Here is a 15159-nt window from a genome sequence, read left to right on the forward strand (position 1 = left end):
CATTTAATCATGTAAAGCACATTGAGTTACCTTGTGTATGAAATGCGTTATAGAAATCAATTTGCTTTGCTTTGCTTGCTTCCAACCCTCACCGGAAACGAGTCCGACTTACTGCCAGCAATGCGGACCAAACTCTTGACGCCGGTCGTACTGGGACCAAACAGCCCGTTTCAGGAGATTTGGTACCCCATACTCCCGAAGAAGGACTCCCCAAGGGACATGGTCGAACGCCTTTTCCAAGTCCACAAAACGCGTGTAAACTGGTTGGGCGAACTCCCATGCACCCTCGAGGACCCTGCTGAGGGTGTAGAGCTGGTCCACTGTTCCACGGCCAGGACGAAAATCCCCCTCCAAGGACTCCAAAAAGAGTGCTGCTGTTTGGTGCATAGGCACAAACAACAGTCAGGACCCGTCCCCCCACCCAAAGCGGAGGGAGGCTACCCTCTCGTCCACCGGGGTGAACCCCAATGTACAGATGCCGAGACGGGGGGCAATAAGTCTACCCAAACCTGCTCGATGCCTCTCACCGTGGGCAGCTCCAGAGTAGAAGAGAGTCCAGCCCCTCTCAAGAGGACTGGTACCAGAGCCCAAGCAGTGTGTGGACAACCTCACACACCAGCTAGGGCTCCTTCCCTGCCAGAGAGGTGACATTCCACATCCCTAGAGCCAGCTTCTGTAGCCAGGGATCGGATCACCAAGGTCCCTGCCTTCGGCCACCGCCCAGCTCACATTGCACACGACCCCTATGGCCCCTCCTACAGGTGGTGAGCCCATAGGAATGGGGACCCACGTTATGCTTTCGGGCAGTGCCCGTCTGGGCCCCATGGTTGCAGGCACGGCCACCAGGTGCACACCTTCGAGGCCCACCTCCAGGTCTGGCTCCAGAGGGGGCCCCAGTGACCCGCATCTGGGCAAGGGAAAACGTTTTCCTCTGTTTTCAATCATCATAGGGGTAACTGTAATTACCCCCCTTGTAAAATCATGAACTGTGCCTAATCACAATTTTTGGTTAATTTTCATTGATCACACCTAAGACTGATTATCTCCAGACCTGTTGAATCAAAAAAATTACTTAAAAAGTATCTGCCCCGACTAAATCAAGTTGGGCAAAAGCTGCAACAAAATAACACTATTCGAAGAAATTCCAGAACAGTTGAGAAATAAAGTAATTGACATTGATCAGTGTGGAAAGGGTTACAAAAGCCATTTCTAAACCTGAACGTTACAGCCAACAATAGGGACAGCCATTATCCTCACATGGAGAAAACGTGGAACAGTGGTGAAACTGGCCAGCCTACAAAGATTGCCCCAAGAGAACAGCAATAACTCACCCAGAAAGCCACAAAGGAACTCAGGACAACATCTAAAGAACTGCAGGCCTCCCTTGCCTCAGTTAAGGCCACTGTTCATGACACAACAATAAGGAATAAACTGGGCAAAAATGGCATCCATGGCAGAGTTCCAAGGCGAAAACCACTGCTGACCAAAAAACAAGATCAAGGCTTGTCTTACTTATGCAAACAAAAAACATCTAAATGTTTCCCAAGACGTTTTGGAGATTTTTGGTAGGTGTGTGTCTCGTTACATCTGATTTAAATGTAGCACAGCATTTCAGAAAAAGAACATCCTACCAACAGTCAAACATGGTTGTGGTAGTGTGATTGTCTTGGGCTTATTTTCTCCTTCAGGACCTGGACAACTTGCTATGATTGATGGAACCATGAATTCTACTCTTTAACAGAAAATCTTGGCGAATGCTCAGCAATCAGTTTTTCAAGCTGAAGCGCACTTGGGTTCTGCAGCAGGATAATGATCCAAAACACACCAGCAAGCAAACCTCTGAATGGTTTAAGGAAACAAAATGAAGGTTTTGCAGTGGCATAGTCAAAGTCCAGACTTGAATCCGATTGAAATGCAGTGGCATGACCTTAAAAAGGCCGTTCCGTTCATGCTTGAAAACCATAAATTTTTGCTGAATTCAAACAATTCTGCAAGGAAGAGCGGGAGAAAATATCTCCACAGAGAATTGCAAGACTCATTACCAGTTATAGAAAACGCTACAGTATTTTTCAGCTGTTGCTGCTGAGAACGATCTAACCATTTAATAGGTTTATGGGGCCATTACTTTTTCCACACAGGGCCAGGTAACTTTTGAATTGTTTTCTTCCTAATAAATAAAATAACATTTTAATAGAGCATTTTAAGTTCACTTGGGTTATATTTGTCTGATATTTAAATTTGTTTGATGATCTTAAAGTGGGGAAACTATGCAAAAATATAAGAATTTGAGAAGGGGGCCAATACTTTTAACGGCACTGTATAAATCTCAGTGACATTTTACTTGCTGTGTCATTAATGTTTCTGTTCAACAATAGACTAAATTCTTGGTGCATGTCAATATGCATAAAGGGCGGAGATTTTTAAGGGAGACCTGGATAATCTTAATGTCTGTGTCCTCTTAACCTGTAGATTCCAGACTCGATCATTTCTCGAGGTGTTCAGGTGCTTCCTCGAGATTCTGCCTCTTTGAGCTCTACTCCTTCTGAATCACCACGGGCAACACAGGCGACCTCCCGCCTTTCCACTGCATCATGCCCAACCCCTAAGGTAAACAAATGCATTCACAGGTCAACATATGGATGGAGACACCATGAAACTGAAGCCCGAATCAAGATCTTTTTTGTTAGTGGCAGAAAGCAGCTTCTATTGTTTTTTAAGATATAAAAAAAGAAAAAAAAAGCAGTTCCTGCATTTTTGCCCATATCTTGCTGTGTCTGGCCGCCTTAAAGTTGTTCCAGTCTTTTCAAGCAAACAGAATATAAATAATGTGCCTTGCAAAGACAAATCATGCTAATTCCAAACAGGAAAAACATGCAAAAACTTACTCCTGGAATTGTTCCAAAGGTTGTATTCAAATTGCTGTTTCATAACTTCTCACATGGGTAGAAAGCATGTGCCTTCTATTTGAGCCAGCTCACTGTTATTTTTCTGATGGTTCCTGCCTGAATTTTCAATCACGGGAATGCGTATGCAAACCACTTTTGTTTGTGTGTACTTGTTCTTTTTAAATATTGACAATATGGTGCTTGTGAAATGCAGTGCCTGTTGCACAAGGTCTGAAAATACTTTAAAATATTGTTAAATTAGCAGTTTAGACATAGCAATGCCTCAAAAGTTACAATAGATAAATTGCACTGGTTTGTAAAAGTCAAAGCCGCAGGATGGCTGTGCCTAATATGACCAAAGTCGTCATGATGTTCAAACAATTTTAAATAATTTATCCATAGTGAGTCAACCACTCCCAATCCTTTGTCACAAGACAATAGGTTGAACTTTCCTGTAATCAAGTAAAGAGTTTAAGAGTTTGTTACATGCGACCCAAACAATGACTAAAACAGGAGAATCATTGTCTACCTGCAGGTCCAGTCCCGATGTGGCAGTAATGAGAACATCCTGAGGGCCAGTAAGTTATTTACATATCAACCTTCTGCAAAACTACTTTAATGTACAAAATGTAAACTTTATTGTGTGTGTGTGTGTGTGTTTGTGCGTGTGTGCCTGCATATGCAGGCCACAGTGCAGTAGACATCAGCAAAGTGGCACGACGTCATCGGATGTCCCCATTTCCACTGACATCAATGGACAAAGCCTTCATCACTGTATTAGAGATGACTCCTATTCTGGGAATTGAAGTTATTAACTACAGAGGTCAGTCTTCACCATAGAGTGTGTGTTGTATGCATTGACAGGGTCAGAAGCATCCAATGTCACATTGTATAATGCGACCTAAAATATGAGGTCTTTAGCGATGCATTCCTCAATTTCCTTCGCTAAAATATGCGATGCATGTTTTTAAAGTTTACAGATAAATAAAGCCTTTTTCTGAGCGGTCAGCAGCTCTCATAACAAAGATTGAACCATTTATTTTTCAGAACGTGACGAAAAGAGCTTGGATTGATAACAGAAATTAAAACTGAGTGGCAGCTGCTGTGCACAGCAGAGGTAAACAGCTAGGCGATCGCTGATTGGTCAAAATCAGAGCTGTCAAATGTTTGAGACCGTCCACATTTTGTTGTGGGAATCATTAAACGCTGACTCGTTCCATACAATACAAATTTCTGAAATGAATTTGATGAAATAAATACTATATTTAAAAAATAATAATAAAACAATTTTGAAAATTGTTTTATTATTCAACATAAAACACAGCAAAAAAAAAAATTCATATTAATGTACACACAGCACCCCATATTGACAGGAAAAAAAAAACGGAATTGTTGACATTTTTGCAAAATCATTCAAAAAGAAAAACTGAAATATCACACAGCCATAAGTATTCAGACCCTTTGCTCAGTATTTTGTAGAAGCACCCTTTTGAGCTAATACAGCCATGAGTCTTTTTTCACACCTGGATTTGGGGATCATCTCCCATTCCTCCTTGCAGATCCTCTCCAGTTCTCTCAGGTTGGATGTTGATGTTTGTGGGTGTTGTTGATAAATGGCTTTTGCTTTGCATTGTAGAGTTTCAATTTGCACTTACGGATAGAGCGCCGAACTATATTTACTGTGGTGATATCCTTTACACATCAATGTGGTGATATCCTTTACACATTGATGTCGGTTTTAGATGCAGTGCCACCTGAGGGATCAAAGCTCACGGGCATTCAATGTTGGTTTTCGACCTTGCCGCATACATGCAGTGATTTCTCCAGATTCTCTGAACCCCCCAATTCCCAATTAGCCTGTTCACCTGTGGGATGTTCCATACAGGTGTTTGACTTTCTAAGTCTATTTTGCCACCTGTCCCAGCTTTTTTGGAATGTGTTGCAGCCATAAAATTCTAAGTGCAATGATTATTTGCTAAAAACTATCAAGTTTAACAGTTTGAACATTACATATCTTTTTCTTTGTAGTGTATTCAATTTAATATAGGTTGAAAATTATTTGAAAATCATTGTATTCTGTTTTTATTTATGTTTAACACAACGTCCCAACTTCATTGAAATTGGTGTTGTACATTTAGCATGTTTCAATTCAAACAGTTGACTTCACCTCTGAAATAACATAGTGATGCACATAGGGTGCAAGGCTCTCCGTTAGGGTGAGAAGCTCGGTCATCCGGGAGGACTCACCAGGGAGGCGTCCGGGAGGCATCCTAATCAGATGCCCGAGCCACGTCATCCGGCTACTCTCAATGCCTTTTCTCACTGAGTACCTTGCCCTCAGATTTGGAAGAGCTTATTTTTATCCCAGCCGCTTCACCCTCGACTGCGAACCGCTCCAGCTAGAGGTGAAGATCACAGCTTGATGCAGCCATCAGAAACACATCATCTACAAAAAGCAGGGACGTAATACTGATGTCACCAAACCAGGCCCCCTCAACACCTTAGCTGTGCCAAGAAATTCTGTCCATAAAGTTAATGAACAGAATCAGTGACAAAGGGCAGCCTTGGCGGAGTCCAACCCTCACCTGAAACAAATCTGATTTACTGCCGGCAATGCAAACCAAGCTCTGACACCGGTCGTATAGGGACCGAACAGCCCTTAACAAGGGATCCAGTACTCCATACTCCCAAAGCACCCTGCCCAGAACTCCCCGAGGAACACGGTTGAACAACTTCTCCAAATCCACAAAGCACATGTAGACTGGTTGGGCGAACTCCCATGAACCCTGAAGGACCCTGTCGAGGGTGGAGAGGTGATCCACTGTCCCACGGCCAGGATGAAAACCACACTGCTCCTCCTCAATCTGAAGTTCGACTTCCCAATGGACTCTTCTCAAGAACTCCTGAATAGGGAGGCTGAGGAGTGTGATTCCCCTGTAGTTGGAACACACACCCCGGTCTCCCATGCCAATCTGCCAATCCAGAAGCACTGTCCCTGATGTCCATAAAATGTTCCAGAGGTGTGTCAACCAGGACAGCCCCACAATGTCCAGAGCCTTCAGGATCTCATCCACCCCCGGGGCCCTGCCACCGATAGCTTTTTAACCACCTTGGAGCCCTCAACCCCAGAGAAAGAAGTCCCAAGACTCTCCTTCCTCATGGGAAGGCGTGTCGGTGGAATTGAGAACTTTGAAGTATTTGGGCCACCGTCTCACAACTTCCGGACTTGCGGTCCGCAGCACCCTGTCCCCACCATACACAATATTGAGGGTGGTGGACGGGTATTTCCTCAAAGCCGTCCCTCGTTCTCCATGTCGTCACGGAACTCCCCCCATGCCCGGGTTTTTGCCTCAGCGACCAGCAAAGCTGCGTTTCGCATTGTCAGCCGTTACCTATCAGCTTCCTCCAGAGTCCCACAGGCCAAAAAGGCCTGGTAGGACTCCTCCTTCAGTTTGACGAGATCCCTTACCGCTGGTGTCCACCAACGGATTCGGGGATTGCCGCCATGACAGGCACCACCACCTTACTGCCACAGCGCCAGTCAGCCACCTCAACAGTGGAGGCGCAGAACATGTTCCACTCTGACTCAATGGCCCATGCTTCCCCCAGGATGTGGGTGAGGTTCTGCTGGAGGTGGGAGTTGAAGCTCCTTCTGACAGACTTAGCCAGATGTTCCCAACAGACCCTCACAATACGTTTGGGTCTGCCATGTTGGGATGGCATCTTCCCTCACTATCAGAGCCAACTCACCACCAGGTGGTGATCAGTTGACAGCTCTGCCCCTCTTTTCACTGGTGTGTCCAAGACATGCGGCACCAAGTCTGATGACACAACCACAAAGTTGATCATCAAACTACATCCTAGGGAGTTCTGGTGCCAAGTGCACATGTGGACACGCTTATGTCTGAACATGGTGTTCATTATGGACAATTTGTGGTGAGCACAGAAGTCCAATAACAGAACACCACTCGGGTTCTGGTCGAGGGCTCATTCCTCCTAATCACGCTCCTCCAGGTCTCACTGTCATTGCCCATGTGAGCATTGAACTCCCCAGCAGAACGAGGGAGTCCACTAGCAGAACGAGGGAGTCCCCAACGAACGCTCTCCAGCACTCTGTCCAAGGACTCCAAAAAGGGAGGGTACTCTGAATTGCTGTTTGGTGCATAGGCACAAACAACAGTCAGGACTCATTCCCACACCCAAAGGCGGAGGGAGTCTACCCTCTCGTCCACCGGGGCCTGGCTCCAGAGGGGGACCGCAGTGAGCTGCGTCCGGGAAAGGGAAACCTAGGTCCAATTATATTTATCATCATATGGGGTCTATCAGCCGTACTTCATCTGGTCCCTCACCTTGGACCGGTTTGGCATGGTCAACCCTACCAGGAGCTTAAAGCCCCAGACAACTTAGCTTCTCGGATCATCGGGACACACAAATCCTTCCACCGTGATAAGGTGACTCCTCAGGAAGGGTTAGTTTTGAGCCTCTTCACACGAGTGAACACTCCAAGTTCGGATGAGATCTTCAAACTTTTTTGATGTACGACGGTTACCATCTTTGCAATACTTTTTCAAAAAACGCTAGGCGCTAGAGTGCGCTATTCGTTTGGCTGCAATGCACAATTTCATCGCTAGATGGGACTAATTCCTTTCAAGTGTCCCTTTGATGTCTAACTGTACCTGATATGATTGTCAAAGTTTTGTTGAAAGGTTTGAAAATTTTATTTTTCTTCTAGACGGATTGGGTCGAGTGCTCGCTCAGGACATCTATGCCAAAGACAACCTTCCTCCATTTCCTGCCTCAGTTAAAGATGGCTATGCTGTAAGAGGTAGGCAGTGGGAAGATTTGATTAAAGGAGATGATTATTTCAGTCAATCCTCACTACATGTGATATGTTCTTCTTGTGTTTAGTGTTTTAAAGTTAAGATTTTTCACACTGTAATCTGCATTGAAATCATCTTTTAAATTGCCATTCAAGATAGATGCTCTACTTTTCACAGTTAATTTCATTTATGTCTGTTGTCCTTCAGCTGCTGATGGCCCAGGAGATCGCTTCATCATGGGAGAATCACAGGCTGGACAACAGGTCAGCCCTTATTCACTCTGTCACTAAACAGTTCAGTCCAAATCAGTTCAGTTAATTTCCATTGTCCAAACTAGTGAAGACAACAAAAAGTACCATTTTTTTTGGCAGCCTTCTATTGGGGTACCTTCTGCAATGGTACAAAACCTAAAGGAAGGGAATGAGATGCTTTGAAAGAACATCTAAACTCTTTGTTTTGCTTTGACTTTTTTAAATTTTGTTGGCTTGACTTGCCCTTATTTTGCCCAATTGAAGCTGTTGGAGCACAGTTACCTATCCTAAATTCTGAACCTTTTTCCCTTCAATGTACCTGTGAACAGAATTCTAAATTCATGTTGCGACTGGTTTTACCTCTCTGTATGTGCCTGTCTCTTAAGTTTTGGGCACAGATGCAGGCACAAATGACAAGGGAAGCTTGATTATCTGCAACCATTACAATTTGGGTCCGGACCAAAATTTTCTGCAGAGACTGCAAATTATCTGCTGGGAAGCGTGGTCTGAGCTGTCTTTCCAGATATTACAAAAGCATCCGACACAGTAAATCATAATATTATTTTGTCCAAACTTTGAAAATTCTACTTTTCTGAGAAAACCTTATCTTGCCTTTTATCATACAAATCCCAATTTCAGTGGAGTTGAAGAGAATACAATGATTTGCATCTTTTTCAACCTATATTCAGTTGAATATACGACAAATACATGTATGTTCATTGTATATTTATTAAATATTATGTTCAAATGATCATGTTTGTTTTTTAAAAAAATATTTACTCATTTTTAATTTAATGCCTGCAATATGTTCCGAAAGAGCTGGGACATTGGCTTGTTTACCACTGTGTTACATCGCCTTTCCATTTTGCAACACTGAATCAGCGTTTGGGAACTGATGAAACTAATTGTTGAATCTTTGTAGGTGGAATTCTTTCCCATTCTTGCTTGTCCACTATCACACCAACATACCATCACAGATGCTGGATTTTGTACTTTGCGCAGATAATCCAGATGGTCCCTTTCCTCTTGACCCCAGAGGACACGACGTCCATGATTTCCAAAAACAGTCTGGAATGTGGACTCATCAGACCACAGCACACCTTTCCATTTTGCATTAGTCCATCTCAGATGAACTCGGGCCAAGAGAAGTCGGCGGTGTTTCAGGGTGTTGTTGATATATGGCTTTTGGTTTGAATGGTGGAGTTTGAACTTGCATTTGTAGATGTAGCGATGAACCGTGTTAACTGACAATAGTTTTCTGAAGTGCTCCTGGGCCCACGTGGTAATATCCTTTACACAATGATGCAGGTTTTTAAAACAGTACTGCCTGAGGGATCGAATTGATTGATTGCATTCAATATTGGTTTTTGGCCTTGTCGCTTACATGCAAACATTTCTCCAGATTCTCTGAATCTTTTGACGATATCATGAACCGTTTCATGATGAAATCTGGAAATTCCCTGCAATTATACATTGAGAAACATTGTTCTTTAAATGTTGAACTATTGTTTCACGCACTTGTTCAAAGTGGTGACCTCACCCCCATCCTTGCTTCTGAACAACTGAGCCTTTCGGGGATGCTTCTTTTATACACAATCTTGACGCTCACCTGTTTCCAATTAACCTATGAAATGTTCCAAACCTGTTTTTTTTTTTTTTTCTTTTTTTTTCTTCCCCCCCAGCATACCTCAACTTTCCCAGTCTTTTGTTGCCCCTGTCCCAGCTTTTTTGGAACGTGTTGCAGGCATCAAATTTGAAATGAGAGAGGGATGGTGCCTACCCGTCTGGTCGCCTTGGTTACGTGCTCTCGAGTATTGTCTATGTATTTGTGTTTTTCGTTTGTCTTTGGAGACATTACGCAACTCACTTACAGAAGGGAAGACTTGCTAAACATTAGGGAGTCTACCCTGGACTTTCTTTCGCCAATGTTACCCACCGGGGGGGCAGCTGGCCACGGCGCACGCCGCATTGAGGTGAAGGCGACGAAGCGGGAAGTGCGCCGGCATCCAAGTGAAGCGCCGTAAAAGAGGATTTGAAATGGCGCTCCTGTCGATCCACCTCGCAAATCTCAGCTCCCTACCTTACAAAATGGACGAGCTTCATCTTCTGAGAAAGACCACTAAAGACTTTGGACATTCCGCCGCCCTGTACTTTATGGAGACATGGCTTTGTGAACGCGTCCCTGATGGCACCATAATGCTTCTGGGTTTCCAACTACACCGGGCAGACCGCGTCACGGCGTTATCGGGGAAAACAAAAGGCGGCGGGATATGCTTCTGTATCAACTAAAAATGGTGTACCGACGTCACGGAGCTCAGTAAACACTGCAGCCTGGACTTGGAGTTGCTGTTTTTGAACTGTAAGTCATTGTACTCGCCGCATGGTTTTGTATCTTTCATCCTCGCCGGTTCCTCCTCAAGCTAATACGTACGCCGCACTGCTAACGCTCAATGAACAAGTCAGCGAAATTTAAAAAAAGCACCCACACTCACCCCTCATTATTCTTGGGGACTTTAACAAAGCTAAACTCAACCACGAACTCCCTAAATACAAACAGCACATCGACTGTTCTGCGGGGGAAAATAACATTTTAGACCGCTGCTATACTACGCTAAATAACGCACACCATTCTATTCTATACCTGGGCTCGTCTGATCACTGCTTAATTCACTTAATACCAACATATTGGCAAAACTTAAATTCGCAAAGGTGAATACAGTGAAGAAGTGGACCAACAAAGCAAAGATAGACTTCAAAGCTGTTTAGACGGCACAGACTGGAGTGTCTTTGAAAATTCAATTGGTAGCATTGGATGAATATACGGACAGTGTTACAGTTTCTGTGAAGAGGTGTGTGTACCAACAAAGTACACTGCCAAACTTAAGCAACTTCGCCAGGCTAAAGAGGACGCCTATCGAAGTGGGGATAGAGCCCTGTATAATTGCGCTAGAAACCAGCTGACTAAAGAAATTAACATCACACAGGAAAATGATTCAGTAAAGTTAGAAAAAAACGGCTAACTACTCCAAATCAGTCTGGCATGCATTACAATCGCTAACCAATTACAATCGACCATCCCACCCAAGCGGAGAACAATAAAGGACTAGCCGACGACTTGAACACCTTCTATTGCAGATTTGAAAAGGACAGTTTCATACCCCACACCCACCCAGCCGCACTGCCGACCACCATCACACCTCTGACTCCCCCTCCTGCGTTGACCATACACAAACAGGATGTGAGACGTATCTTCAAACTACAGAAGATCAACAAAGCAGCAGGCCGAGACCATGTGTCCCCATGCTGCCTCAAAGCCTGCATGGACCAGTTCACTCCAGTCTTCACACAGAGCTTCTATAGATCTCTGGAACTGTGTGAAGTACCACCCTGTTTGAAACGCTCCACCATCATCCCAGTCCCCGAGAAACCTGCAATCTCGGGTCTGAATTACTACAGGTCTGTCGCCCTGACATCTTTGGTGATGTAGTCCTTTGAACGCCTCGTGCTGGACCCACCTCAAGAGCGTCACAGGTCCCCTTCTGGACCCCCTGCAGTTTGCCTACCGAGCAAAACAGGTCTGCGGATGACGCGGTCAACATGGGACTGCACTTAATCCTAAAGCACCTCGACGCCACGGGGTCCTATGTGAGGATCCTGTTTGTGGACTTCAGCTCTGCATTCAACACCATCATACCCAAATTCCTCTCCTCCAAGCTTCTCCAGCTCAGCGTCTCGCCTGCCATCGGCCAGTGGATTTACAACTTCCTGACGGGCAGGACACAGCAGGTGAGGCTGGTGGAGGCCACCTCATCCACACGCAGTATCAGCACCGGGGCGCCCCATGGTTGTGTCCTCTGTCCGCTGCTCTTCTCTCTCTACATGAACTACTGCACCTCAACGCACCCAGCTGTCAAACTCCTGAAGTTTGCAGACGACACCACAGTCATCGGCCTTATCAAAGACTGTGACGAGTCTGCGTATCTACAGGAAGTGGAGCGGCTGGAGCTGTGGTGCGGCCGACACAACCTGGAGTTGAACACGCTCAATACTGTAGAGATGATCGTGGACTTCAGGAGGCATCCTTCTCTACAGCTGCCCCTCACGCTGTCCAACTGCTCTGGGTCAACTGTCGAGACTTTCAAGTTTCTGGGAATTACAATCTCTCAGGACCTGAAATGGGAGATCAACTCCATCCTCAAAAAGGCCCAGCAGAGGATGTACTTCCTGCGGCTTCTGAGAAAACACGGCCTGCCACAGGAGCTGTTGGGTTCAGTTCTACAAAGCAGTCATCGAACCAGTCCTGTGTTCTTCCATCACAGTCTGGTTTGGTGCTGCTACAAAAAAGGACAAACTCTGACTGCAACGGACAATCAAAACTGCTGAAAAGATTGTCGGTACCCCCCTACCCAGAACTTGCACGCTGCCAGAACTAAGCCAAGAGCATGATAAATCCTCTTGGACCCTTCACATCCTGGTCACTACCTCTTCCAGCTGGTTCCCTCAGGTAGGTGCGATTGATCAATGCAAACTAAAACAAGCAGACATTCCAACAGCTTCTTCCCTCTTGCCATTAACTTCTTAAACAGTTAACTTACAATTCCACTGTAACATGCTGCCAATTTTGTCTTGAGACTGTTATCACATCTCTGTCGGACCAATTGTACACTACTCGTGCACTCGCTTCGTAGTCTCGCCACCCTTCACTAGATCTGTTGTTGACCAATACTGGCCACTCGTGCTTGAGAAGTATCTGCACCATTTGCGCAGTTGACATTGTCCCAGATTTTTGCACTACTAGTTACCGTAATTTCTCGTGTATAGTGCGCTTCCCCCCCCCCCCAAAAAAAAATCAACTGTCAATGCTGCGCTTTATACATTGGTATTGGGGACAATTGAAAAACGTAGTATTACGTGTTCAAATAAAGTGCTTCACTTCAGAATAATTATTTGAAAAAAACTTAACAAAATGCAGATAATACTTCGTTTTGATCATATGGGTAGAGGGAAAATCATGGATTGTAAAAATACATGATACATAGGCAGAAGGATTTTACAGAATTTTGAGGTCAACTTTGGGTGTGTGTATTATGCATGGGTGCGCATTATACACGAGAAATTACGGTACTTTAAACTGCATAAATTTCTTCAAGTCTCTGCGCCATTTGCACAATGGTCACGGCACCAGACTATTGTTCTATTAGTCATTTCAAACTGCTCTAATTGCTAGAGGACTCGGCATCATTTTGCACAACGGTCCTAAAAAACAAAAAAATTAATTGTACCCGCATTACCACATTACTGGTAACCTTTTATCGCTCAGTGACTGTGTTTTTATGTCTCAAATGTCTGTTGTCGTACTAGAGCAGCTCCAACTACCAGAGACAAATTCCTTGTGTGTTTTTGACATACTTGGCAAATAATGATTCTGATTCTGAAGATTTGCACACAAAAAAAAATCAGTTTGAACATTAAATATCTTGTCTTTGTCGTGTATTCCGTTAAATATAGGTCAAAAAGGATTTGCCAATCATTGTATTTTGTTTTTATTTATATTGTACTCAACATCCCAAATTCATTCGAATTGGGGTTTATACCTTCGTGAACAATGCGTCATCATTCATAATTTTTAAAAATCCATCCATCCATCAACCCATCCATCAATTATCTACTGCTTATCCGAGGTCGGGTCACGGGGTCAGTAGCTTTAGCAGGGACGCCCAGACTTCCGTCTCACCAGCCACTTCATCCAGCTCTTCCGGGGGGATCCCAAGGCGTTCCCAGGCCAGCCGAAAGACGGAGTCTCTCCAGCGTGTCCTGGGTCGTCCCCGGGGTCTCCTCCCGGTGGGACGTGCCCAGAACACCTCACCGGGGATGATTCCGGGAGGCATCCGAATCAGATGCCCTAGCCACCTCATCTGGCTCCTCTCGATGTGGAGGAGCAGCGGCTCTACTCTGAGATCCTCCCGGATGACCGAGCTTCTCACCCTATCTCTAAGGGAGAGCCCGGACACCCACAGCTCGTGACCATAGGTGAGGGTAGGAACATAGATCGACCGGTTTAAAAAAATAGTCTTCTAAAATGTAAAACAGAAATATTAGTCTTTAGCCTGGATATAAATGATTCCATGATCACTGAATAATTTGATCCACTTTGCATCACCAGAATGATGCAAAGGGGCTAATCTCCAAATATACATGGACGATAAAATGCGTTTATGCCCATAATAAAACAGTCACTGCAGTCAGACAACAGTGATCAATACATTTTGGAGGCAATCGCCTGATGGCTTGAAAAACAGTAACTCCAACATTGGAGTGAGAGATTAGCTCATTCATAACACAACAAAGCATCGTACACTCATTCTGTGGTCATCCCAAAGGGCTGTTTTTGTACACGATTGTACAACAGCACATATTGCCAAAAAGCTACCAAAAGTGGAACATCGATTGAGGGAGTGCTTGTAAAAGGGGGGGGAAAAAAGAAGAAAAAAGCCAGTCACATTACTTATTACTTGTAGTCATGTTATATCTTTGAACTGCAGGAGTGAATGAGAAGTCAAGAAAAGACAGCTGCTGGGAAATTACATATTTTTATTTTTGAAGGAGTTAAACCACAGTATAAATTCCTGGTTTGAGGCAGATTATGTACTGCAATTCAAAATTGACAGTTCAAATATGACTGTGCATCAATGCAGCCCACCCACACAGTGATGCCAGGCCAGGTGATGAGGGTGACAACCGGTGCTCCCATTCCTTGTGGTGCTGATGCAGTAGTCCAAGTGGAAGATACAGAACTTTTGAGGGAGTCTGAAGATGTAAGCAAAAAAAATAATAATTGTTGGGAGAGGGGGGGAGTACATGTGTCTATGTGTCTTATCAAAAATGGTGATATTATCTCTGGTATATTTCAGGGCACCGAAGAGTTAGAAGTGAGGATTATGGTGCAGGCTCGGCCTGGACAGGACATCAGGTTTAAAAAAAAAAAAAAAACACACCTAAAAGTATTTCAGAAATTCACCTGTAATTGAAGTCATTTGTTATTTTCTGTTCAGGCCAATAGGTCATGACATCAGACGAGGAGAGTGTGTGTTAGCTAAAGGAACACACATGGGCCCATCAGAGATCGGTCTTCTGGCTACAGTGGGTGTGACTGATGTCAGCGTGCACAAGTTCCCAGTGGTGGCTGTCATGTCAACTGGAAAT

The 15159-nt window shown here is 44.5% G+C and overlaps 1 protein-coding gene across 4 annotated transcripts in view; it reads left to right on the top strand.

Annotated features, from left to right (window-relative positions):
* The window catches only part of gphna (gephyrin a), a 67519-nt gene that overhangs the window by 40089 nt on the left and 12271 nt on the right, over positions 1 to 15159 (top strand). For all 4 annotated transcript variants that reach the window (XM_061696609.1, XM_061696610.1, XM_061696611.1 and 1 more), the window contains 8 exons: positions 2470 to 2607; positions 3421 to 3463; positions 3571 to 3708; positions 7618 to 7710; positions 7913 to 7968; positions 14652 to 14771; positions 14868 to 14926; positions 15009 to 15159. The exon at positions 15009 to 15159 is cut by the window's right edge and continues 3 nt beyond it. In XM_061696609.1, the coding sequence (XP_061552593.1) occupies positions 2470 to 2607; positions 3421 to 3463; positions 3571 to 3708; positions 7618 to 7710; positions 7913 to 7968; positions 14652 to 14771; positions 14868 to 14926; positions 15009 to 15159 (798 nt within the window). The remainder of the gene's footprint in view (positions 1 to 2469; positions 2608 to 3420; positions 3464 to 3570; positions 3709 to 7617; positions 7711 to 7912; positions 7969 to 14651; positions 14772 to 14867; positions 14927 to 15008) is intronic.

The sequence above is a fragment of the Phycodurus eques genome, chromosome 14, assembly GCF_024500275.1.
Source record: "Phycodurus eques isolate BA_2022a chromosome 14, UOR_Pequ_1.1, whole genome shotgun sequence".
In the NCBI taxonomy this organism is placed as follows: Eukaryota; Metazoa; Chordata; class Actinopteri; order Syngnathiformes; family Syngnathidae; genus Phycodurus; species Phycodurus eques.